The sequence below is a fragment of the Aythya marila genome (assembly GCF_965140915.1).
Source record: "Aythya marila genome assembly, chromosome: 2".
NCBI classification, from domain to species: Eukaryota; Metazoa; Chordata; class Aves; order Anseriformes; family Anatidae; genus Aythya; species Aythya marila.
The window spans coordinates 53,490,205-53,516,019 of NC_139043.1; the positions used below are offsets into that span (position 1 = coordinate 53,490,205).

The window sequence follows — 25,815 nt, forward strand, 5'->3', positions numbered from 1 at the left end:
TTCTGTTAAACAACTGTGCTGTGTCTTAAATGACAAGAAATCTTATCTAGCACATGCCAAAGGCATGCTGGAGATTTTTCCAACAGCTCTGATTCATCTCCTTGAATTCGTTTTTTCTTGGAGATACAGCATAGACAATCATTTTATTAACAACCAGCTGTTTTAATATTCATTGCAATAAAGAGATTATTCTTCTAGAACCCTCAGCACAACTGGTTCTGTATTGTGGAGCCAAACAAGACTGATTAGTGCCAGAATTAATGAGCCTCTCCCTATCCAGATGCCATATACACCATAACTCATCTGCAGTTTAATCACTAACTAAAAATTTAGAACTGACTGGAGGGAGACAAGGCTCAATGAAGTGACTCCTTGCAGGCCTCTATTCCTTTGTGTCTGACCGTGACACAGAAGCTGGGATCACAAGAAGTTTGTGTACACACACACACACGTTACGTGCAGCCATCCAGACAAGCAGCAACTATTGCAGCATAAAACAAATGCAGAGTGGAAGGCAGGCAGGCTAGATAGCTCTTACGGTGCAAAGCTGACAGAATGGAGTTGAACATATCCTCAAGCCATTTGTGGATTGTTTTGGTGTAAGTACAGTGCCAAGTGAATAGTTGCTTTGAGCTACTTCCCTTAGTGACATCTCTTTCACCTTTAAACCTCTCACAGTGGACTTACTTTGTGGAATTACTTAAATTCACTATAGTTTTATAAACAGTTGATTCACTGGACACGTTAAGTCCTGTGGTCTGAGGGACAGAAATTCTGCCTGTACCAGTAACAGGAATCCCTCACAAAAGTGGTTGGGAGTTTTTCCACCAATGCAAGTGAAGGAGGAGGAGGAGCAGGTCTTGTGTAACCATCAGGGCAAGTGTTCGGCCCTGATTTTGCCTTCCTATCTGACGATATCGATGTGTTCTACAAAGAAAACCAGAAAACATTAACATTGTTTCATACAGAGGAAGCTAGAGGACATGGAGGTAGCACAGCTTTCCTAAAACCGAGCGGTAATTTGGCGGGAGAGCTGCAAACAGAAGCCCCATTTACGGACACCCACTTGTGTGCCCCATCCGCAGAAACATGCTGCCTCCCAGCGCTGTCTGGATACACCAGGCATCTGCCGAGCTGTATTTTTAGCCCTGATAGTCTCTTTGTCTGGAACTGGGCCATGAAGATTCACAGTAAGCTAAAGACTGTAAATATCCCTTAGACGGTATAGGAGGAAAACTGGCATCATATCAAAGCAGAACGAGCATTTTCTTAAATTTCAGTTTTGCTAACTACTGTCACACTTAGAAGATTTCCCGGAAAAATAAGAAAGAACCAACCAGCTGCAGTGTGCTGTAAACGAGCAGAAATGAGAAGGGAGAGTTCCTGCAGACTATACCATGTTGTGGCAACAAAATCAGTTTTCCAGAGCTACCAATCGTGGAGGTTTCAGGGTTTTTTCAGAAATAATGACTTATGCTGGTCATTAAGCCATAAACAAAAACTAGTTTCATCCCCTAATAATACTGCAAACATTCATTTTCTCCCAGCCCGCTTTGTTGCAGGAGGAGGCCAAGTATCCCCTGCATGTCAGATGCCCAAGCCTTTGTCAAAATTACATTATCTCTAAAATATTAAGGCTCCATTCATTGCTGGATCAAATTTTGTTTCAAAAGCTCAGAACCTATTTTTGTCCTGTTTCGGGGGGCATCTTTTGAGCTATGTTGATCCAGAGCAAACATGCCCATTTTAAGGTGACACAATATTCTGTAAAGCCGAGGTCTCGTGGGAGCCTGGAAAGAAGTATTGTGCAGAGATCAAGTAGCACATACACACACATTGCTTTGTGTGTGTCACAACAGCATTTGTCCTTCAGAATATGAGGATTGCTTTTCCCCTGCAAGCACTTAATTCCACTGAAGAAGTAGGGCTGAGAAAAGGGGAGTAAAAATATGGAGTCCTGCCACGTGGTCAGGGAAATACCTAAGTATGCCGAGTGACTTCTGAGTAAAGTGCCGGGGAAAATCAGACTGGTGCACTCTCCTTGGTGGGACATAGCATGGCTTCTGCAGGCATAGATTGGCAATAAAGAATTAGTCTGTTTTTACAGAAACATTTTATGAAGTTGCAACATTCAGCATACAGCAGTTCCTCTGCATGTAAACTGATGGCTGCTTCTCCCTCGATGTGCTGTTTCTGCGTGGAAGAATTTTTCTCAGCAAGTTAATGCTCTACATTAGTTTTTCTGTGACACTGGATCCATGTGATTAACATTCACTTTGCAGAGGAGAAGAGCTTGGATAGCCTCAACATTCATTCTGCTGTTCTCTTCACTCCAGACACTATTCCTTCCGCTCAGCAGTCATTCCCCTGGATACCATTCCTTTCTGATGAACACAGGGGAATTTCCCCAAGCCATGCTTTGCAGGCACTGTGTTTCCCATGAAATGTTCCCACATTACTCGCGGACGAAGGAAATTTAAACATTAAAACTTACCAAAAGGGAAAGCTAAACTGGATATTGCCTTCAGCGTACTACTTTCTCAGTCTTGTTGCCAGATGATAAGAGGCCATAAATCTAACAAGTAGTTTGTTTCCTATGGAAAGAACAGCTTGGTTAATAACATGAAAAACTCAAGGCAGTGTAAAGACTCCTAAAAAAAAATAATCCAGGAGTATCACATGAAAAACGCAAACATCCTGCGAACTCCAAGATACAGGGTCTCTGTGGTTCTCAACCAGGACAGCACGTAAATGTGCTGCCAGTGCTGAGAACAATTTTTGCTGCAACACGTTATTAATAACTGCATTTTGCTGCTACAACCAGAGCAGGGTAATTAAATTGTTACTTTAATGTGGAGAATATGCTGACCTTTCCTTCCAAGTGTTAAAACAATAGGCAGGGAGGACAACGTTAAACCGCAGGGTGTTTTTGGACTGTCCATTGTTAACAGCAGTGTCTCTTCTTTTTCTTTTTCCTTTTCTTTTTTTTTTTTTTCTTTTTCTTTTTTCAGAATGAGGTGGCGATGCTTCTCAAGCCAATATCAGAGAAGATTCAGGAAATCCAGAACTTCAGAGAAAGAAACAGAGGAAGTAAAATGTTCAACCACCTCTCGGCCGTCAGCGAAAGCATACCTGCACTTGGTTGGATAGCAGTGGTAAGTTATGCCCAGGGCAGTCGGGAGGGCTCTAAATCTACTTCTGGATGGTGTGGCCCAGAATAGGTCCAAATCTTGCAGAACTTTGTAGTCTCCTCTGCATAGTTCTTCAGTCTACTGCACCCAATAAGGTGTTTATAATATACCTAATATATCAGGGAAGGTGTCTGACTAATGTTTTACCTCCTTTCTCCTTCTGTTGTTTCCTGCTACCATGGGTTGATGGTCCTAGTCTCCTAAACCAGGCCCTTATGTCAAGGAGATGAATGATGCTGCTACCTTTTATACTAACAGGGTATTAAAGGACTACAAGCACAGGTATGTTGCCAAGCCCCAGTGTCTACTAGCCACAGTGAGGATGAGAGCATTAACTATACTAATAGGGTTCACAACACCACCACAAAAAGAATTTTGTAAACAAAAGAGCATTTGATACGATCTGGTCGCAGTGGTTTATTTTCCCCTCCTCATCTTTGACCTGCGGCGTGTTGCAGCACGAATGGCAGCAGCACTAGCAATGCTGGTTTTCATTCTGTGCCAGTTGTAAGACTATATTTAACTTTCTGGGGTGCCATAAAATTGGCTAGCTAGCTTCTGTGTGTCCTTGTCTCACTTGTGTACTCATACTGTTGCTGTTCTTGCTCTCTGCTTGAAAACACATGTTTTAGGCAAGAGGTGTGTACAACTGAGCATCTACTTCCATAGTTTCCAAAGTGATTTTTTTTTTCTGTAACACTGAATTGTTCTTAAAGAGCACAAGGAATTCATAGAACAATCCCATAAGTGAGATCTGTGAGCTGACAGAGAAAGAGAAAAAATACAGGTCCTTCCTATGCCTCCTAAAAATAAGGCATGTATAAATCCTATTGGTGTGGTACTTGGAGGCCAGATTTTGGCTTTTTATTTTTATATCCTCAATGAAAAATAGTACTTGCAGTTGAGTTTTTCCTCTTTAGTGAGGAAAACTTTATATAAATATATATATATATAAAAATATATATAAATCTTATGTATACATTTCTATTTATTTTATATGTATATCATATTAGATACATTTATCTATGAAATATGCATTATGTATTATTCTTGAAGCCTTAGTTTACCTGCTTGAGGTAACTGAAGATTTTTACAATGGAGCTTTGGAAGTACTTATTTTGAAGCAAAAAAGTCTCACAAAAAGGTATAAACAGGTTGCATTAGTTAGGTATAAAGTTAGTTCCTCTCCTAATAAGGATTTCTTTTCCTGTTTTTTCACTGAATATTCGACCAGATCACAATGTCTTCCAAAGCAGCGAAAGGCTGTCTCTTGACTTCTGTAGGCTTTGGGTTAAACCCATTGACCCAGATCCTTATCACTATTAAACATCAGGCTCCAAGGGAAATAAATAGAGGGTAAGCACCCAAGCCCCTGTGAGCATCCAGTCCATAGCAGTCACAGTTCAGTAACTATTCGTATTTGGAGCTTCATAAGTAAGGACACATCTTACAAGCAGTTCCTCTTTCTTTACATATTTCTTGTTCTCACTTACTCCCCCACTAGAAGACTGAAGCTTCCCAAAGAATCATTCCAGAGCCAGCTTTTGATTTGTACTTTTGAAATCCTTGATGTATAAATATTTTAGTCAGATGACTATTACATGATCCAGCATTATGCTGGCTACATGTGAACTTGGCAGCTAGAATATTTTACAGAACCCACAGGTATTTCACTTTCTAAGATTCAGGACTCCAAGATGGAGTGTGAGTAGCTGCTACAGAGCTCCAAATAGCTTTTAGTGCTTCCTCAGTTGATGGTGAGCCTGAGCAGGATGATGACAAGCCTTCCTGCAAGAAGCAGTCTGTGCTAGAGGCACCTTTGCCCTTGTTTGTTCTCTGCAAGGGCCCAAAAGCTCTCCAGCATAGTGGGCCTCAGCATCTTCAGCGCTGGGCTGGCTTGCTGCCTGCTAACTGATTTGTCCATGGCTGTAGAGCAGACACTGGGCTTCACCTGCTTTAAGCATGAATAGCAGTGCTTTCTGCTTTACGTGCAAACATTCACACGTACAAATAATGTCTCTTTTTACAGTGATGCACGCCATGTTGACTGGGTGAAGTCGTATCTGAACATCTGGTCTGAGCTTCAAGCTTATATCAAAGAGCATCATACCACGGGGCTTACCTGGAGCAAAACTGTAAGTACCCTTCACTTGCTCATGAAGAACCATGAAATGGTCATTACCTCCACATCTAGGCCAGGAAGAGAAGTCATGCTCAATGAACCCAACTGATAAAAGCTTGAGAGTCAGGCGGAGAAGATGTATTAGGCCACTGTGGTACAGGTTTTGAGGAAGAGAGAAGAATGATTTGAGATGATTACAGCCATAATCCCCAGCTGCAGAGGGTGAGGAAAGGCACAGTTCTCTGGGTCTGATACGGTAGAATGTAGGAACAAAAGCAAAACCAAAGAATTTAAAGGGCACGTCAGAATGAAGGAAAATTAGGTGAGTGTGATGGGGGAAGGAAAAGGATGGTGTAAAAAGTCTGAACAAAGAGATAGGTTTAATAACAGGGAAGAGAAACACAAGGAATTTGCACTGAGTTCTTACTCCTTAGATAGTCATCTTTATAAAACTATTTTATACATACAGAGATAATTTCTGAAATGCATGCTTCATATATATATATACAGAGAGTTAATATATATGACTGTGTGCTATTTATGCTCTCTTTATAAACATCTGTGTGTTACATCTGGGATGCATAGCAAGATGATGGCAATGAATATTGTTCTTAAAAAGAGGTATGAACACGAAGAATATATTTTCTGTCGGGTGTAAATGTAAGAGTTTATGTCTGCTGTCTACATTAATGCAATGTTCTACATGGGATTGGAATAATGTGCTCGTGTTTATTATCAAGTTACGAGAATTGCTGGAGTGTGTTAAAAATACAATCAGCCAACTCTTTGCTGTCATTTCCTAAACTTACCAGTGCACACAGACTTGCACATGCAGTCATTCACACCAAGACTATAACTTCTTCTCTATAGGCAAATAAAATTTTTAAAAATTGAAGGACTGTTAAGAGGACTGATGCAGACCACCAGATAATTTAATTCCCAGACCACTGTAACAGCTCCTAAGGAAGTGAAACAGACAGTATCTTAACAAGGTATCTGGAGAAGTTACTTTGTCTCCCCTCCGTGGAGGGGATAATCATGTGAAAGAATGTCTAGCACTTGTGTTCAGCAACAGGCTTCACACCTTCCTCTTCACTACTGTCTCTACACATTGTACAAGGCCTTACAGTATTCAAGGGCAAGTTCAAACACAGGAGACACTACAATCTGTGTGTATATTTTAGTTTGAAGCAATGCAAAAATGTTGAAACCTGATAAATGGAAGGACCGGAATTATCTGCTACTCTGTAGGTTTCTGTAGGGAAAATGTTAAATATTAATTATGATTCCCTTTCTTAATTTAGTACTAAATTTCACACTTGCTACATTCTACTCTATTTTAATTAAAGAATGTGAGAACAAGTGATGATTTTTAAATGATTATTAGAAAAGGAAAAGAAATTGTAGCACCCTGTTAGCAGAATTAGCCTAAGAATCTGGAACAAATTTAGTTTTGTTCATACAGAGCAAGATACATGTATATGAATATATCTTCACTTTATTGGAACTTTACAGGTATGGAAGTAGCATTACAGAGATTTGTTATATTTGTTATATGATATAGGAGGAAACCTCAGTGCTTTGAGCACTGGTACTCTCATACAGATGTGTAGCTATTGCAGATTATATTTGACTGGTTTTAGAAGCATCTCAGCCATCACAGCTCTCTATTTCCCTTGCTTTAGCTGTGCAGGAAATTGCTGAATACACACTTAGGTGTGACTTGTTTATTCATATTAAACATAGTTTACTGCAAACAGGGCTTATTACATCTTGAGTGATGAGTCTATTACTGCCTCTGAAGTATTGATTTCACTCAGTTTGGGTATCACTTTGATTTGAAAGAAGTTGTGTTGGAAATATGGCTCATTTAAATTATCATTCATGTAATGTGTGCCAGAAAGATTAAGTTACAAACACATTTCCTATGGATGTATAATATTTTCAAGTTTTACTTCATGAGACTGTATGGAAATTTGAATCCAGTAAGTTAGCAAGTTGTTTAAATGGCTTCCTTAAATATTTTTATGAAGCTTGGTAACAAATACATTCCAGAAAGCAGTAAGTTACTAAAGCGATAATTTGATTTTTGTTATACATTTTAAGGTGAGAATGAAAGTCACAGATTAGTGCTGAATGAAGTTAAGCATAAAGGTTTGCAGAATCAGGGCCTAAACAGAAATATGATATATAAGAGCTGTAAAAGTATTCCAGACACTGTTGTTAATCACGGCACACAGCAGCTTCCACTTACATGCATAAAAGGAGAAAGCAGTAGTTTGGCAAGGCATTAAGGAAGTGGTACATTTATGAAAGGCAGACGATACAGAAAAGCTATTTTATTACAGATGGAAATAGAAAAAGTCTTTGGCCAATGTAAGTACACATTTATAAGTACACTGTACCAATAATTTAGCCTCCGTATCTGTCGAAGTCAACAAAGCAATGCTGGAAGCATTATACAAAAAGCTGTTAAGTGACATATTCGGGTATTTCTAAAGAGACTAAAGATTCAGGGAGAACATTAACAACTGCATTTCTTAGAGCTGTATTCTCCTAACTTGAACTGAAACACCCCGATAGCATCAGCCTGATCAGATTAAGCCTGGGTTCCCAAAAAAGAGGGGAGAGTGTTTTTAATGGGCAGTTGGCCCCTTTTTCTGTAGGTGCTGCATAGCGTGGCATGCACGTTTCTGGCCGTGCTCCATGGCCATGCCACAAAGCCGGGCAGTTTCCAGCCCCCATGTACCCGTCCATCAAGCTGCATGGGGCAGCTGCAGCCAGCCTTGGAGCAGCTCATTAGTGCATGCAGTACTGTTCCTGGCTCTGCCGACAGCACACGGGCAGACACTTTAGGGGAAAGTGAAAGAAATGTCTTAAGAAATTACAAGACAGATACTAAAACTGGTGCACAACGTTGGAATAATGGCTAAGCAGTGAGCTCTGACAATAACAGGTACTTCTATCAGCTTTGTAATAAATTGGTGATAAAAACTGATGCTTACAGATTTTCACATCTGCCACAGTTCTCTCTCCTTACTCACTTTGACTCCGATTCTGCCAAGATGTGTACCAATAGCTCACTCCTTCAGGCCATCCTATTGAAATGCATGGGACTGTCTGAGGAGAAAGCCTAGAAATAGCAGAGCTTAGCACCATAAGGCCTTTATCTGAGCCTCTTCTGCTATCCATGGAGAATGGTGGTACAAAACCAGACCCTGCATAAATCACAGGCATTTCTAGACATCAGAGGTACAGGTAGGATATTTGTTGGCTTTGTGCTCTCAGAAGAAATTACGTTTTAGAATGTGTGTGTTTGTGAGCAGGATCATCCCGGGGAATAAAACGTGTCACTCTATACTTCCATCATAATCTGAAGTTTTCTTTTTAATTAATGTTAACTAGATTGTGCATATGTCAGGGAAAACATTCCTGTCAGTGGATGTCAGATGGATCTACAGGATTTCATTAAAAGTGTAATTCTGGAGTTCATTATTTTGACTGTAAAGTATGTGCCTCCGTCTGCCACAAATATACCCTGTGGTGAGGAGCAGTTCACTCTACTCACTTATCTCAATTATGCCATCTTGATAATGGGAACGATAGTAATTACCAACCTAATGGAGGCTTGCAAGTTTTAATTTGCCACTGGATACGACATTCTCAGATGTCAATGAGTTTATGCAAGAAGTGTTATTGTAACAAAATGTTTTGCATGTCCAGTGCTGCATTTTTCCCATGCAGCAACTGTCAGGCTTGCTTGCTACAACTTTCTGACTTCAACATGAAATCTACAGCTCTACCAGGGAGCTATGTCTTTTTTTAGTTTGTTACTAATAAATAGAAAATGCTTTTTTTTTTTTTTTTTTTCTTCCCTAAAGAAGGGATTCTACTGAAGCATAGCTCTTTCTTTCCTCCCTGCTCTTTTTTTTGGTGGTGCAAAGAAATGAACAGCTGTAATATAAGCACACAAAAATGCCTCATAAAAGCTTGTTTGCTACAAGGACTGCATGAGTAAGCTGGGGGAAGTGAAACTTCTGCTCTTATTTCTGCAGGTTAACTATGCAGCAAGAAAACAACCAGCAATAAGGAGAGATTGCTGTAGTTTCCTGCACATCAAATAAGTGTTAAGAAACAAATCTTACGCAGGGATAATTGTCCTAAATTTTCTTCTCCCTTGCAAGTAGAGCTGCAGTAAGTTTTCCCTCTTTGTATAAAGTTGTCATTTAGGACAAATTTTGCCAGCAGGATTTGAAGAAATACGAGGAAAATAGAGGTGAACTTCTTTACAGTGTTTGGTTTAACAGAGAATTTCACTCAAGTGATGAATATTATGCCCCTCTCCCCACCCCCATTTACAAATCAAAATAAACTCTTAAGAGGAAGCCTGCATCCGTGCAGCAGTTGATGCAGTTGAAGCAGTTGAGATTTATTTATATCCTGTTCTCATTGAAGCCAATACTGTACCTTCAAGTCTTTTTTCCTTCCATTTAAATATATATATATTTATAACTAATTATATAGTATTCTAAAAACACTCTTTAAAAGTTGAAATTCTCCACAGGTTGCACAAATGGCTCGGAACCACTGAGAAGAGTCATCGTAATTCCTCCATTAGCCCGTCTGAGCGCAATTATACTAGTCTCAGTACAGACCTTGGCCATTTCATGCTTGTCTAAAATAATAACCTCCACACATTTTCATATAAAATAGCTCTGCCTCTCTCCTGTGCTATCAAAATACTTTTCTGCAAGGTATCACCTCTCTTTGCACTGCGGTGAACAAGCTGAAAAGACCAGCTTCTGCCAGCAAAAGCCTCCTGTTATCAATTTAGAAGACCTTGGCTGGGTAAAACGTTTTTGATTGGGTACCTGTGAAGATGTAAGCACCATTTTAAACCCTGAACAGGTGACAAGTGGCAGAAGTGTATTAAAAGGGGCTTCCAAGTTTGCAAGCTCAACAGATAAGTAATTCTGCTGAGCCCCAGTAACAAGCAAAAAGAGCCTCGTCTGTTTTTTGTTGTTTTGTATTCTAACTCTCAAAGATTACAGGCCCTGCAAGTCAGCTGTTTCGTCTGGTAAATTTGAGGGCAGCATAACCCCGTGCAGACAGGTGGCTTAAATACAGGAGGTAATGGAACTGTGGTGCTAAGCTACTTTTACACAAAACACACCTTAACGAGAGCTCTGTGCCCCTAAGTCACAGCCCACCTGTTCCCAGAGGTGGATACATGATATTTTGAGCTTTGTGATTCTTGTCTTCGGCTGTACATATGTATAGGAAAAACAATACAGAATGCTGTAATCATTTTAGGTGTGAAACCAGGATTACTAAAAAGGGGGAGAGATGGAAAACAGAGATACCTTATTTTTAAGGAGAATGCAGTCCCTGTTAGGATTTCTGCTTACCTGCTGCCTTGAAAATGAGGCTTTTCAATAAATTAAGGAAGGGATTTTATACCTCTCTCTAATCCACCTTTTGCCTCAGCCACAAATAGATACCTGCATCTTAACATGAATGACTAATAACATAGGTACTTTATGTTATATACAGGCAGTATATATATATTATATATAATTTATTTATATGCATTGTATAAGTATTTGGAATTTGTTTGTCCTCCATAAAAATGACAAGAGACAAGAGATGGGTGTCCACTCAGATACTCCACAGTAGGTTCCTACCACAAGAGCTTTATTCCCCTGTTCCCTGTGCTGCACTGTGTCAGCCTAAAACTAGATAACCCCAGAGAAACACTGGGGCTGTTCATATAGGGCCTGGCACATAAGCCCCTCTCGTCCCCCAGTACAATACAACACCAGTGATATGGAAGGCTTCATTTTGTTTCCCTAACAAGAGTGGCTATTGCTCTGTGCTCCAGAGGAGAAATGTACAATAGGCAAGACCCAGAGCAAAGAGTTTCATTAATCCCTACTGTAACTTCAAGGGAATTAACTGGGATTTGACACAGGTGAATTTTATCTAGCCACCTGCCTCAACAGAAACAGTCATTTCTTTATGCCACTGAGGCAGCTAGGTTGAGAGCAAGGTGAAAAAGAGAAGTGCTAGTCCTTCTGCCAGTCCTACAAGACACAGGCAGAAACACAACATCCTTTGAGGTGGTGCTGCAATCCTGCACACCCTTGCACCGTGACAAGAGGCCTTCATCAGAGCCAGGCCTGTGGGCAGCTTCAGTCGCTGTGCGCAGGGGAAGCCGCTGAGGCGCAGTCAAGGGAGGTGGCTCTGGGCCATCCAGCAAGGAGCAAACCCCGACCCTTTCCTGTCACCCCCTTCAGATCAGCATTTAGTAGGAGGCTGAAGACAATTTTTTTTCCCTGAGATAAAATTTCTGGACTATTCTGTCCTCTACAGAGCTATTACTGCATGGCTGTAGGGCCTGCATCGTCTGTTCTTGATAGCGTTTTACTCAGAAAATTACATTTTCCCCCCATTTTAGAAAGCCCCGGGAACAAGATTTATACCCCGTCAAGTTCACTGTGATGCAAAGCTAAGAGGTTAAACATTAATGGCTTCGCTTTGGGTTACATTTCCACCAGCCGAGGCTGAAGCTCTCTATTCCCCACACAACTCTTACACGGGGCCTGTGTGCCAATGGTGAAGAAATGACCACACCAACGTGGTGATGAGAGCAGTCGGCTCACGGAAGAACTTGACGTGATGGCTGCAGACCCCACAGCACTGAGAGCAGCAGCTGTCACCGGGGCAAACAGCTGAAATAAAAGAGGAAGAAAGGCGGCTTGCAAATAACCGCCCTCGCTGGTCCAAATGGCTCTTAATGCTCTTTGTATAAAGATGCACTGTTGTTAACATCTGCTTGAGGCTAATCTGAAGAGTTGTTTGCAAATAGCAAAGCTGGTAAGCACCTGCTGCGTTAGGAAAGATGAACTTATTGCGGGCATATAACGTGCTATTTTATTCCCAGCAGCTCGCACAAACGCCACCCTATACAGAAAAGAAATGAATGGACTTTGTGAAGGGCACTTTAGCTGAAATTGGATAGGACTATACACAAGTACTGCCAGATACCAGAACAGTTTAAGAGTCTGGTTCAGAAATATTCTAGAGCCTGAGGATCTAAGTGGTTTTAGAAAGGCGACTAAGAAAAGGAAACCACTTGCCTGTGACTTAGGTAGATAACGTGGAGGTTTATGAATTAATCAGGGTCAAAGCTAATCAGAGAAGAAAGTTCCTGGAGCCACTCCTCTAATCTGGTTTTAAAACCGCCCTTTGCATCAGCACATTTGAGCACAGCGCAGATGCCATCTCCCTGGCATGCAGGGAATGCCAGAAGTGCAAAGCGTTTGCTGCATTTCCAGTTCACTCCTGTGCCTTCTGTGCCACTGTGACAGCTTCCCCGAGCCACTCTTCTAGTACTGCTCTAGAAGGAAAACATGCTTCTAATTGCCCAGATCCTTTTCCCTCTCTGCCCCTTCTCGAAAAGTAAATGAGGCACAAAACCACGTCCAGATTTATTGATGTATTTAAAATCTGTTTTGTTTGTGTTTTCACTAGGTAGTTCTCTTGGGTTCTGGGAGAGAGATCATCCGCTCCTCACAATTAAATACCCTCAATTTCCTTCCACTTTTGTTACTAGCTATTCCAATACTTTTGTTGCCATTTGGGAAACTGCCCTTTGATACACTGCTCAGCAGCAGCATCTGAGCCTGAAGTCTACTGCATGGATTAGTGATGGCCTTCAGCTTGCCACCTGAAGCAAAGAGATTGGTGGAGTGACCCACCATTCTGTGCTGTATGCTGAGTACCCAGATAATTCCTGCTGCTGCTTCTTTTTTTTATTTATTGTTTTTATTTTTCTCTAATGCATCTTTGCAGCCTTTGCAGAATTTATTTGGTGTTAATTACAAAAGAGCATCAGCTGCTTCTGCTTCCAGGTGACACTTGCTCCTCAAACAGTGACTCTTTCTGCAAAATGACAGCGTTGTGCTGATGCATACGGATGATACTGAAGTCATAAAGTGTCTTTCAGAGATGAGAAGTCCAAATTTTTATCTCAAGCCACAAGTTATTAGCCACTCCTGCCAGTACCACCATTAATCTACTCACACAGAGCATACATAGTTCACAGCTGCATGTTCACACTGCAGTGTGAAAGGTGAGTGCCATTTCTAGATAGCTGAGTATTTCAAAAAACCCTGTGAATGCACTGTTCATAATTCTGGATAACCAGGACACAGTGAATACAGTTGCTATGGTTGCAGGCAACAGACAGGGAAGATCTCTACTGCACCTCAGGCAGCAATAACTGATTGTGCCGCTAAATCCACTTATGTTCATTTTTTACTATAGTAATTCACAGTTGTGCTGACTCTGCTGCAGGTAACGTTACTGGTATGAGCACCAGCAGGAAGACAGGCACCGTAGATCGAGGGTCCAGTGGGGAAGATGTCCCCAGTCTAAAATAATAAGCTTTAATTACTAGGTATGTATGCAGAAATGCTCAGACGTATCCATGAAACAATGGCATGTCTCTAAGAGACATCAGCATCTGGTTCTGATACATCTTGACAATAAATGGTAATCCATTCCTAAAGGGGATTCTTCTCCTTTGTTTACATTTGGTTAAAAACATTTAATAGCAGAGAACTCATTACTGTAAGAGATCACGGATCCATTCAGGAACAATCAGACTGTGCTACTACATCAGCTTCACCGCTCACCTGAGTGCCAGCAATTCAACGAGTCTTCTTGTACAGTACAATTTTAATGCCACTAACATGACAAACAATCTTGCAATGTATTCATCACTAACAAATTCCATAAACAGCTCCTTCAAATGCAACAGTACCTAAATCCTGAAGACCCATGTGCCAAGAGAAGGGTTACATTAAGACATTAATTAATGATATTATTACCTCTCTGTGCTACTCCAGCTAGGGTCATACTGACTGAGAGGGGTGCATGCCGTTAGGTATTCAAATGTGCCAAGTGTTTTTATTTAAATTATGTTGAAGAATAAAAAGCATGTGCAACTCAGCTCCTTTCCCACCACCAGTTTGGGACCACAGGCTAAAACTAGTCTACTTTTTAAAAAATAGCTACACTTTTCACTCCTGTGAGATGCATAAACTGGATGAATACTCTGATGTTTCAGTTTAGAGGGAAGCAGAAAGGGGTGGCATCATAAAAAATTGATAAAACTCTCTGAGTCCTGCTAAGCAATATCTATTCCCAGTATTGATTACCAGGGATGCATTTTTAACAACCTGTATCTCTTAACAAAGGTGGCCAATTAGAGGAGCTGTGACTCTGTAAGCCCCTGTCATTTTTCCATTGTATCTGCCCCCCTAATAAATATGTATTAGTGCAATGCACGACACCTGTACAGGTAGCTGAATTCATCAGAACCAATCTAATTTTTCACAAGGGTTCTTCTGAAACAGTCTCTGCTCTGCTGCAGAGATGCTGTCTAGATGAGCAGTTTTTGGAATCAGAGTGACACTTAGTGGCAGGATGGAAAAAGTGACTCTCAGTTTCTCAGATTCATTCTGTCTTTTCTATTAGTAGGGTGCATAAAATTTTAATCAGCTCATTATCAGTATTTCCTGTTTGTGTGATAATATTATAAATGAGCATTACAATGCAAACCAAAACATGTACTTTTGATTATGCAAACTAATAGAATGATTGGTTTGCTTACTTTATTAAGGCCCCTCACTCATAATTCATGTGCTGCTGTGATCTTCTGCAACTGAACAAAAAAGAAAAAAGAATTTGAGACATCAAAACAATACTGAATTTCATAAATAAATTACTTGAATGACCATAGCTTTGCACTCTGCTACAATCTGAATCTTTGCAGATTATTTGAACAGTCTGAAGAACAGCAGTTTACATCTTTTATACAGTTTAGCACCTTTCTTATGTGTAACTGACAGCTCGTGATCCTCCCAGTTATTTGTTGGACAGAACATTTTCTGTGTGTTTCTGAATGCACATCGATTTATGCTTTACTGAGTATGGTCTCTGAAAAGAAGAGGACATTTTCACTTTTGCGTATGGTAAGCGTTTGTGTATCACTTACCTTATGTAAGTATAATAAATTATGGAATCTTTACAGTTAAAGATATTTAACAATAGTCTTCACAAGCATTTTGTAGAAACATTTTAGGTGCGGGGGTTCTGCAGCAGAGTAGCAGTGTGGTCTATCAGCCTTTCTGGCCCTGTTTGCATTGCTGCAGGGAAGATTCACAGCATTAAGTTCAGTGATGGTGCCAGACCTTCTGAGCCTGTGGCTGTCTGGAGTCACTGAAACCCACAGTTACCCTCAGACATTAATAAGAGCTATCATAATAGAGTGTTCCTTGAAAAGCTGATTAAAAATTATTTCCATCCATGTGACACAGGGCCCTGTTGCATCCCACATGTCCCTGCGATCCGTTCTAAGCAGTGGGCCGTGCCTCTCTCCACCACCTCCGCCGCCGCCGCCACCACCTGGACCTCCTCCCATCTTCGATGCAGAAACCACGAAGGATGAAGGAACAGCATCTCGCTCAGCCCTGTTTGCACAGCTTAACCAAGGAGAGGCAATTACCAAAGGTCAGGAGGAAAGAAAACAAACGGTGACCCTTGAGTCAAACTACATCAACAGCTGCTATATGTACTGCCCCAAATTGCACCAGCGTTTTTAAGTTACGTTTAGGCAACTCAGATCTTTCCGAGGCTTGCACTGAGCCTGCATATCAAAACCTCCTTTAGAAGTAACAGCGCTCAAACTTGTTCAGCATTCCTGACATTCATACCATTTACTTAGAAGTCTCCATATAATTTTAAGGCAACCAAGCCAGACATCTTCAATCCCCAGCAGCTGGTGAATCTCAGAGCTGCAATTGTGAGCAGAGTTTATTCTCATTTCTAATTCACAGTCAGTGCACCAACCTGTGTCAAAATGTGTTACATGTTAAGTGAGAAGGTACAGCTCACCGCAGTGTGGTAACACTTTCTGTATTAATACTGGACAGTTGTAATTAAAGCGGATGGCTGTGAGTTTAAATACATACAACTGGTAAATCAGCCTTTAATGCGGTACGGATAGGACAGATTAGAAAGCGAATCTCGCTTTTATGGATGTAAAATTATGCAATAGCAAGCTTGCAGAGCTCTCTGCAGACAGGGAAGGACTAGAAGACATTGCTGCATTTCCTGTGAAAGCTTTTAAGAGAGCCATCCACGGGCTTTAAATAGGTTTTATGTGAATTGCTAAAAATATGTGTGCAGTTACATTTTAGGTGGTTACCTAGGCAAATCTTGAGGAAATCAAAAATGTAAATTCATAGGATAATTTAACCCAATTGCAAATGATTTAGATAGTATCATTCTTATTTAAATATGAATACCCTTAGGACAAGAAAACAGACTCTTTTACAAGCACCTTTTTTTTTTTTAAGGGCTTCGACATGTCTCTGATGACCAGAAGACTCACAAGAACCCCAGCCTACGCGCCCAAGGCCCACCTGTTCGTTCTCCCACGAAAAGCCATACTCCCAGTCCCACCTCCCCCAAGAACTCCCCGCAGCAGAGCCATGCCCCTGTCTTGGAGCTAGAGGGAAAGAAATGGAGAGTGGTGAGTTCCAGCCACACCGCTGAATTGCAACCCCTCAACACTGCCAAGCAGCTTGAGCAGTGGACGTCTTGCAAAAGGTTGTCCGTGATCAAGATGCAACTAATGAAAGTTGCAGCTAAAAATGGGCTAATTCTGTATTGCTCAGCCTTGCTGCAGTTTAGCCATTAGTGCTCTCTAGGATCTGAAGTTAATTCATCGGTCTCTGAGAATCTGAGACAATTCATCTGAACTGGAGAATGTCAAAAGGCACAGAATCACAGAATGGGCAGGGTTGGAAGGGAGCTCTGGAGACCTCCAGTCCAAGCCCCTGCCAAAGGTCACCCCGAGCACATTGCATAGGATGGCATCTAGGCAGGTATTGAGTATCTCCAGAGAAGGAGACTCCACAGCCTCTCTGGGCAACCCATTCAGTGCTCTGTCACCCCACAGTGAAGAAGTGTTATCTCATATTCAGCCAGAACTTCCTGCTGTTCAGTTTGTGCCTGCTGCCTCTCGTCCAGTTGCTGGGCACCAAAGAAAAGAACCTGGCCCCATATTCTCAACACTCTCCCTTCAGATATTTATACACATCAGTAAGATCCCCTCTCTGTTCTCTCCAAGCTAAACGGGCCCAGCTCTCTCAGCCCCTCCTCCTTTGACAGATGCTCTAGCCCCTAATCGCCTTAGTAGCCCTCTGCTGGACTCCCTCCAGTAGCTCCATGCCAAAATCAGACAGTCCCCCAGAAACAAATCCAGTGGAGAATTCAATTAAAATCCCTTCTTGCAGGCCACCCTTGTGAGAGAACAGTATTATCACAGAGTACTTTCTCCATCTTTGTTAACCACTAGAATTAGAGATTTATTTTCATCATATTTATTTCATTAGAGATTTTATTTTCATTGCCCGTTCCATGCAAGCACCTCTCCCGTGCTTAAAAGTACAGACAGAAGTGTTTCCCTTTTGCTCAGTCTTCTGATGGAAAAAGATAGATTTGTTTGTGATACCAAAGCACCTGAGTGAAAAGTCACGTTGCTGTGTTGGTTAAAAGAGGGAGGGAACAGCCCGCAGTGTAGTCATGCAGAAGTTTACGCAGCTGGATGGGAGCCAAGCAACACTTTTGCGAGTGCATTTTTAAATTGCTGGCAGCAATTTAAAAAATTAAGCCAATGGCAGGATATTGTTCTGTTGTAATGGTGTGATGACTTGAGGATACATTGTGCTGAACGCTGACTGTTAGCCAGTTAAAGAACCAAATAAATCACCTTTCTTTTGAAACAGGAATATCAAGAGGATAAGAATGACCTGGTCATTACCAACACTGAACTCAAGCAAGTGGCCTACATTTTCAAGTGTAACAAATCTACACTTCAGATAAAAGGAAAAATCAATTCAATTACTATTGGTGAGTGGATAGCTCAGCTGGGCTATAAATGCCAATCTTGAAAAAACTGACTTATGTGATTCCTAATGCATCTGAGTCATTCCCTTCATTTCAATAGACTGATCACCATGCTCAGCTAAGCAGTACAAGACTGGGAATGTTTGTAGTTGATGCAGCAGGTGTGCATATGTTTGCTCCTATCTCACCTTTCCTATTTATGATTGTTTTTATTTTAGACAACTGTAAAAAGTTTGGCCTTGTGTTTGACAACGTTGTGGGAATCGTGGAAGTGATCAATTCCAGGGATATTCAGATTCAGGTAAATATCTATTTGAAAAACAAAGATGGGATGAGAAAGAGAGCAAGCAGAAAGAAAAAGCCCAACGTGTAGCTACAAGAGATTATTAAAAACCCCTATGAGCACACCAAGAATAAAAGACTGATGCACCTAAACCTATCTTCGTATGCACTAAATTCTGCCGAGGTATTTAGAAAGTGCTTGTGAAAACTATTGAGCATTACTGAATAAACCTCATTTAGTCCAGCACCTTCTGGTTCCAGCGAAGCTGAGAGATCTATACACTAGACGTGTTATTACTTCTGGCCCTAATTTTGCTGCTTTCATGGTAAACAGCTCCTGGCACTTGAAAGTTTAGTGGTGCTTCACAGAACAAATGCTGGCAGTTAGCTAATTGCTTTTTAAGCCTAGAAGCTGGTTATTTTTCTTTTTTTTTTTTTTATTCTCTCAAGGAAAATGTTTGAATAGACTGTTAAAGGACAGCTAAATGACAGAAAGTGGAAGTAGGCACTGGGATTTTGAAGATCTCCCCTGCTAGCAACATGACACATTACAGGAGTAGATAATGTAGACACTTGCCTAGAAATGGGCTGTGAGCCTCTACTGATCTCATCTTTGACAACCAGTGAGCAAAGCTTCATCAGAGATCATCTTCCTTGGTGGTTCTTGTGAAATGAAAATACACAGATTTTTAATCCATCTATTGCCCTCTCTGTAGGGGACATTGCCCCATGCAATACAGAATCACAGAATTGTAGGGGCTGGAAGGGACCTCAAGAGCTCATCAGGTCCAGTCCCCCTGCCCAAGCAGGTTCCTTAGAGCAGGCTGCCCAGGTAGGCACCCAGACAGGCCATGATTATCTCCAGAGAAGGAGACTCCACAACCTCCCTTGTTGCCTGTCCCAGTGCTCCGCCACCCTCACCGTGAAGAAGTTCTTTCGCATGTTGGTGAGGAACTTCCTGGGCTCCATCTTGTGGCCATTGCCCCTTGTCCTGCCCCCACAAACCACAAAAAGAGGTTGGCCAAATCCCTCTGCCTCCCCCAGTTAAGGTATTTATTGCCAGGCAGCCTGCCTGACATTTATGGCACTTCACTCATTCAGTTCCAGGGGACTGACCGTACATGATCTGATACTGGGCTATGTCCAACCAACACAAGCAAGTCTCAGGAAAGGCCTTTGGGATGTATTAAGCAAAGTACATCTTTCGGATGTATTTCACTTAACTGGGATGTATTTTAAGCGAAAAGGGAATGAAATATGAATTAAATTACATTAAAATGCCAGTCTTGATGAAAGGTGAGGTCTTTTGCTTAAAAGGCCGTGCCTGCTGTATGACTTTCAAAGTAGACAACCCCGCTCCATGCCTCACAAATGCTGGTCACAGCCACCATGGTAAAAAATAGCAAGTTTTTTTTTTTTTTTTTTTAATATTTTGAAACTCTTGCAAGTGATTGACATTGCTACCAGCTGTGCATCATTTTCTGAACTGGCACAAGCAGTTTTATTCATGATCACTACATGTCTTCTCATGGCACAGGCGGTTAAAGATCCCACGCATTTGAGTGCTTTTAAAAAAATAAATAATTTTTATCATTACCGCCAGAACTATTCATGAGAGATGAAAAATTCATATGTAATGAATAGCAAAAACACAGCTTGTTAATATTCAAACAAAGGGGAAATATCTTTTCTAAGAACAAAAATTCTTTTGATTAAGCAGGTTCTATGAATATTGCATAAGGCTTCTACGCCACGGAGCAGAGTGGAGTTCCACTTAAAAGTCTGGCTATAAGCTGCTTGAAGCAGGCAGCTTCTGCAGGGTTTGAGCATGCCAAGTGCTCAGAACCTCAATTTTCTCAGTATTTTGAAGACCCGAGCTCATAAATTGCAAATACGTGATACATTAATGCAACAAATTTCAGTAAATTCACCCTACAGATTTTGTTATAGTTACTTCAATGCCATTCTACTTCAATCCCCTTTTTCCCAGAGGCTTTTTTTTTTTCTTGCCTGATGTTTGCAAAAACTGTTACACTACACACACCCTCCTTTTGCTCTGTGTTGCATGACATCCTGTTGAAGAAAAGAAAGATCAGTTTAGGATGCATTAAAACATAGAACAGACTTTGGGATCCAGGTGGGATGCAAAGGACAGACAACTTGCTCTTTGCTGCCACTTTGAGGAACTGAAGCTGAAATTATATTCTTAATTTGAATGATGAGAGACACACTTTTTTTAATTATTTTTTTGTGTGTTTGCAAGTATGTGATTATCACATGCTATTCCTGCTTTATGGCTCAAAATAAGCTTTGCCCTTTTGATACACCGTCCAGAGTGTACTGCTGTCCCTGGCTCCTGCCAGAGAGGGCAGGAGGAGGAGGAATTTTTACTGACAACCATCAGGCCAGGTGGAGATCTTTTAATCTGCAGAACTGTAAACAAGGGAAGATTTATTTCCCTTTCTCCCCTCAAGTAAATCCTTTGCTTGCTTTTCAGGTGACATAAGAAGCATCTTTAAAGATTTAATTAAATTGATCTCCGTACTTTTTTTAGAACTGAATCTTGCCTGAAGGGGATAAAGACCCTTTGTGTGCTCAAAAACTCTTTGTGTGCTGTAAAACCTGGAAGAGCTTTGAAGTCTTTAGAACGCATCACAAAACACTTGCGAGTGGTGCTGTAGGCTGGGATCTTTCATTTGCCCAGAATGGGTTGGAGTTGACGCGTTTGGTTTCTTACCAGTCTCACTGATGAACAAGGTGAACACTGCGTAAGCTTCAGCACAAAAATGTCACTGGAAGTAGAGAGAATGGAGAAAGCACTTTCATCCAACCGTATATTAAAAGTTTGCTGCATATTATAAGTTTGCTATTGCATATAGATCTTTGTCACCACCGCCAGGAACTTCAGTGGCTAACAAACAGACAGCTTCCATCCCAAATATAAGCACCGTGCAGGCAGCTAAGATCCAAATGAGACGCTGGTGGCCAAAACTAGACCTGCAGGCAGTAAGGATTTTATGAATAGTATCTCTGTTTGCTTTTCAAGATTTGATAATAAGTATATTTCCTTCTGCAGGTGATGGGGAAAGTGCCAACCATTTCTATTAACAAAACAGAAGGCTGCCACATCTACCTCAGTGAGGAATCGTTAGATTGTGAGATTGTGAGTGCCAAGTCCTCTGAGATGAACGTCCTCATCCCCCAAGATGGTGATTATGTGAGTGAGATTATTTTGGATTTTCTCCCCCACCCAACTTGTCTTGGTAGCTAAAACTGCTAGGAAAGTAAAAGCTAACATTCCTCATGTATTAGCCTCACCAAAAAACATTCAAAACAATTGAATTTCTATGTACCAGTATCTCAGTGATCAGTGCAGAAAACACTTTTTTTTTTTTTTTTTTTTTTCTGGATTACAAAGTAGTTTTAAAGATTGGACACTATTTCTTCCCATTTTGACAGGTGATGGCTTCATCTCCTGTCCATTTAATTTTATTTTTTAAATTGGTAACTAAACATAATCTCTGAAAGAAACTCACTTCACAACATTATATGAGAGCACTCAGGCCTGAAGAGGATGATGCTAAAGCTTGGCTAAATATATTGCTACTACAGTATTATATACTCGTTTTTTTCTAAAGCTGCTATATGGGTAGCATTTGTCCTACTTTTTCTAGAATTTTCCAAAAGGTTGTTCTCAAAAGTCACCAAAACATGAGGATTGCATTTGCCGATGCAAAGGCTCCTTCCTCGTTCTAGTGAGACTTTCCTCCTTGGCCCTCCAGCATTTCTAAGAAAAGTCATGCTCTGTCGCTTCACACACCAGCAAGGGATCATGGAGGTGAAGTGCACTCATAACAGTTCAACAAGAGAGTTTTAAAATTGCACTGGATGGCTGTAGACAGAATTTCTCACAGACCTTTCACTCTGGAATATTTATGGTAGAAGAGTTTAGGCTTTATGAAAGAAAATACATGATGAGAATTTGGATGCTCCACATTTCCAAAAGTGACTATTGGATGCCCATCTTCAGACAGCTAAGAGAACAATTTTTGGTGGGTTCATATTCACCTACTCCTTAAATAGAAAAAAGGTCTCTTTGATGAGTTTCTCCCCCAAACACCAGTAATATCTGAATTTACTGGCTATCAAAACACTGCAAGATCTGAAAGAAAAAGTCCTTCCCTCCACACTTCTGTTTACTGGGATCTGAGGAAGACCCACGGATCTCTTCTGCTTTTACTGCATGCACAGAATGGACAAAGACCTTCCTCAAAGTTCTGCTTTGTGTTGTGTATCCCACAAAGCATCTCTTGAAGTATATCACATGTAAAATGATAGGATGTTTTTATCAGATTTTTTTCTTCTGTATCATATTATTGTTTTCCTCCTTAAAATTAAGTCTCCTCGCTAAATCTCCATGCTGAAATCCTTTCTGCTGTCTTCCAGGCCAATCACTGATGGAGTCTAAAGTCATTTCTGGCATGAGGTTTATTTAGTTAGTTGTTCCAAATAATTGTGTGAGAGGGCTTACGACAAAGCTGCACCATCCCAAGGCTAGTTGAAACTGGGTAGCAACAAGGCCTTTTCCTGTGTGGCATTGTGAAATAGCTTCCTAGAGTAATGAGGAAAGCCTCTCTGTAATCCCGGCGTGTCTGAGCTATCAATGCTTTGCCAGTCATGTAGCACTAACGGGTATTCCGTCAGTTTTCAGGAGGTACCCACTGTTTATCTAACCATCGCTGCTGCTTTTGTTTCTTACCAGAAAGAATTTCCGGTTCCTGAACAGTTCAAGACAGCGTGGGATGGATCCAAGCTGGTCACTGAACCTGCAGAGATTGTGGGTTAACTTCCTGACACCACGCAGCGCTTGCTGACCGTGATCAGACCATAGCCAGCATAAGCAAAGCAGTAATGTAAAGAACTAGGAGCAGCAGTAGTTACTACTGCTGTGATAGGCCTTCAAGCATTAGCTCTGCATGCTAGGAACAATAACTCATCTGGCACGCTTTTGTTAGGCATCCCAGTATTTTTCAGGTTTCCACAGTTTGCCTTCACTTCCAATTTTAACTCTAAATGATGTCATGTGAATGCAACGCAGTAACGCCCCCACCCTCCAGGCACACCATGGGTTTGAAATACTTTATACATAGAGCCGAAATGCTGCATGATCCATTTCGTCATCATATGGCTTCAGTGCATTCCTTTTCATGTTTTTGCTAATCAAAAACAGCATTAAGACTCTACGACATTTATTTTTACCTTCTAAGCTATTCCTGTACAATGCAGTAAGAATGCACCCCTAGAGGCAACTACTGGCTCCACGTAGTGCTGTGGCAATCATAATGGGGTTTTGGTTTGTTTTTTAAGCAAGCAAAAAAAGAACAACCTTCAGCAATACATTTTGCTAGTGGAAGATGAAAAAACATGATATTTTAATCAAACACTTTTCTAATATGTATATTTAGAAGATCCCTATGTTTTCAATGAAGACAGGTTTTATTATGGTCCACACAGACTTGCTGTTGCCCTCTCATTTCTTGCCAATCAGTAATTCTTTCTAAACTAAAACCTCATCTAAGTTAAAACCTTGCAGCAAATCACTTGAAAGTTTTTTGATACTCATATCTTCTTTCTTTTGTTTCTGAGACAGTCTCTCATTCTTCAAAATCTGACAGCGTATCTCGCGTCCTCTTCAGAAAACCGAGAGAGGCATACGTCAGATACCACTTAATTTGCTTGCTGATAATCTTCCTTTAAAATGTTGCTGTTGTGGCTCCTATCCACCAAAATATCCTTCTGTTTCTTCCCTGCATTTGTAAGCATTACTCAGTTTCAAAAATGGCCATAAAGCAAAGCCAGGAATTTATGCCATTAGTTGAGCCCTGATACAGGCCCTGTTTAGCCCTCTGACTCTACTTTATAGTCCCTATTGTACATGCTTTTTTAACAAAGGTGGAGTGTTGTATACATTTGTACTATTTCAGCACATAGTACCAATAAAATTTTAAAAATTTAAAGTCAGCACATGTTTTTGATCACTTGTAATACTTTGTAATGGTGAAATCACCGTGAGATGCTTGCAGAGCTAGTTACAAGCTAATTTTGTGCCTAATTTACCTTGAAAGTACATTAATCCTTGAGGGTTTTTCAGTATCTTTGACTGTCAGCCCAATATAACGCAACAACCAGTAGTGCACAGTCTGCAAGGTTTTGCTATCTGATGTCGAATCTATGTGTATAAGGTGTTTGCTTTAGTACATACCATTTTTTCAACAGTAAACTTCTTATGAAATAAAAAGGAAAATGTACTTGTTTAAATACAAAGTTGTTTGGAGCTTGCTGTATCATACTCTTTCTCCTCTATGCTTTCCCCTTCTTAAACGCTGCCTCAAAGGCTGAACCAAGAACGAGCAGCTCCTCCTCCCATCTCAATGAGCATTGTCACTTCTGCTGCCACAATCCAGCGGGCAGTGGACGGTGGGCATTCTGCAGGCTAGCAGAGAAACCTGGTATTTTGTGCTTATGACTTCAGCGGCAACCACAGGATCCAGCTTTTCATGAATCTCACTTTTAGCTACACCTGTATTTTCCAGATATTATGTCTAGGGAGATGATCATGACCTGGTGCAAGTTTATCGGGTTTGCATTCTGGTTTTTGCTTTTCAAAAAATAGAATAGGGACGGAGTCATCGCAAAGACAGGAAGCCACATGCTGCTTTGCAGGAGATCACACAGTGTTAGACACCAGGAAAGTGGAATGGGAGACAGACGTTGTAAATATGCAAATACCTGTTATCCAGTTTGCATGGTCAGCCACGGGACACAAATCTGTGACCGTGTTCTGCCAGCTCCGATCCTCACGAAAAATATTTGTCGCACGTTTTCAGTAGATTGGACTGTTCTCTGAAGCCTGCCTTCAAAAATACAAAGGAATGCCACGCGAACAAAATAAACCCAAGACTGATTCCTCCCTACATGAATTTGTGTACAACTAAACTTTAAAAACAGTACTTTTGGTGCATATATTGTTACGGAACCAATGTGTCTGGTGTAATCAGCCCAGTGGTGTAATTCATTTTAATAAGCCTGCTTGGGTCAGATATTTACCAGGCTGTGAATCAGCAGTAAAATACAGGAGATTTTAACTGTGTTCAAATGTAGAAAGCATTTTCCCTCTGAGAAGCTTCCACAGATCTCATGCTTTCCGAAATGGAGCCTTAAACAGAGCCTCATGGAGTG

At 40.9% G+C, this 25,815-nt stretch overlaps 1 protein-coding gene across 1 annotated transcript in view; it reads left to right on the top strand.

Annotated features, from left to right (window-relative positions):
• The window catches only part of CAP2 (cyclase associated actin cytoskeleton regulatory protein 2), a 63,488-nt gene extending 38,601 nt beyond the window's left edge, over window positions 1-24,887 (top strand). The window contains exons 5-13 of the mRNA XM_082752454.1: window positions 3,012-3,155; window positions 3,388-3,473; window positions 5,221-5,326; window positions 15,699-15,891; window positions 16,740-16,915; window positions 18,174-18,297; window positions 18,513-18,595; window positions 21,653-21,793; window positions 23,339-24,887. Of these exons, the coding sequence (XP_082608580.1) occupies window positions 3,012-3,155; window positions 3,388-3,473; window positions 5,221-5,326; window positions 15,699-15,891; window positions 16,740-16,915; window positions 18,174-18,297; window positions 18,513-18,595; window positions 21,653-21,793; window positions 23,339-23,422 (1,137 nt within the window). The 3' untranslated portion in view covers window positions 23,423-24,887. The remainder of the gene's footprint in view (window positions 1-3,011; window positions 3,156-3,387; window positions 3,474-5,220; window positions 5,327-15,698; window positions 15,892-16,739; window positions 16,916-18,173; window positions 18,298-18,512; window positions 18,596-21,652; window positions 21,794-23,338) is intronic.
• Window positions 24,888-25,815: the final 928 nt, after the last annotated feature.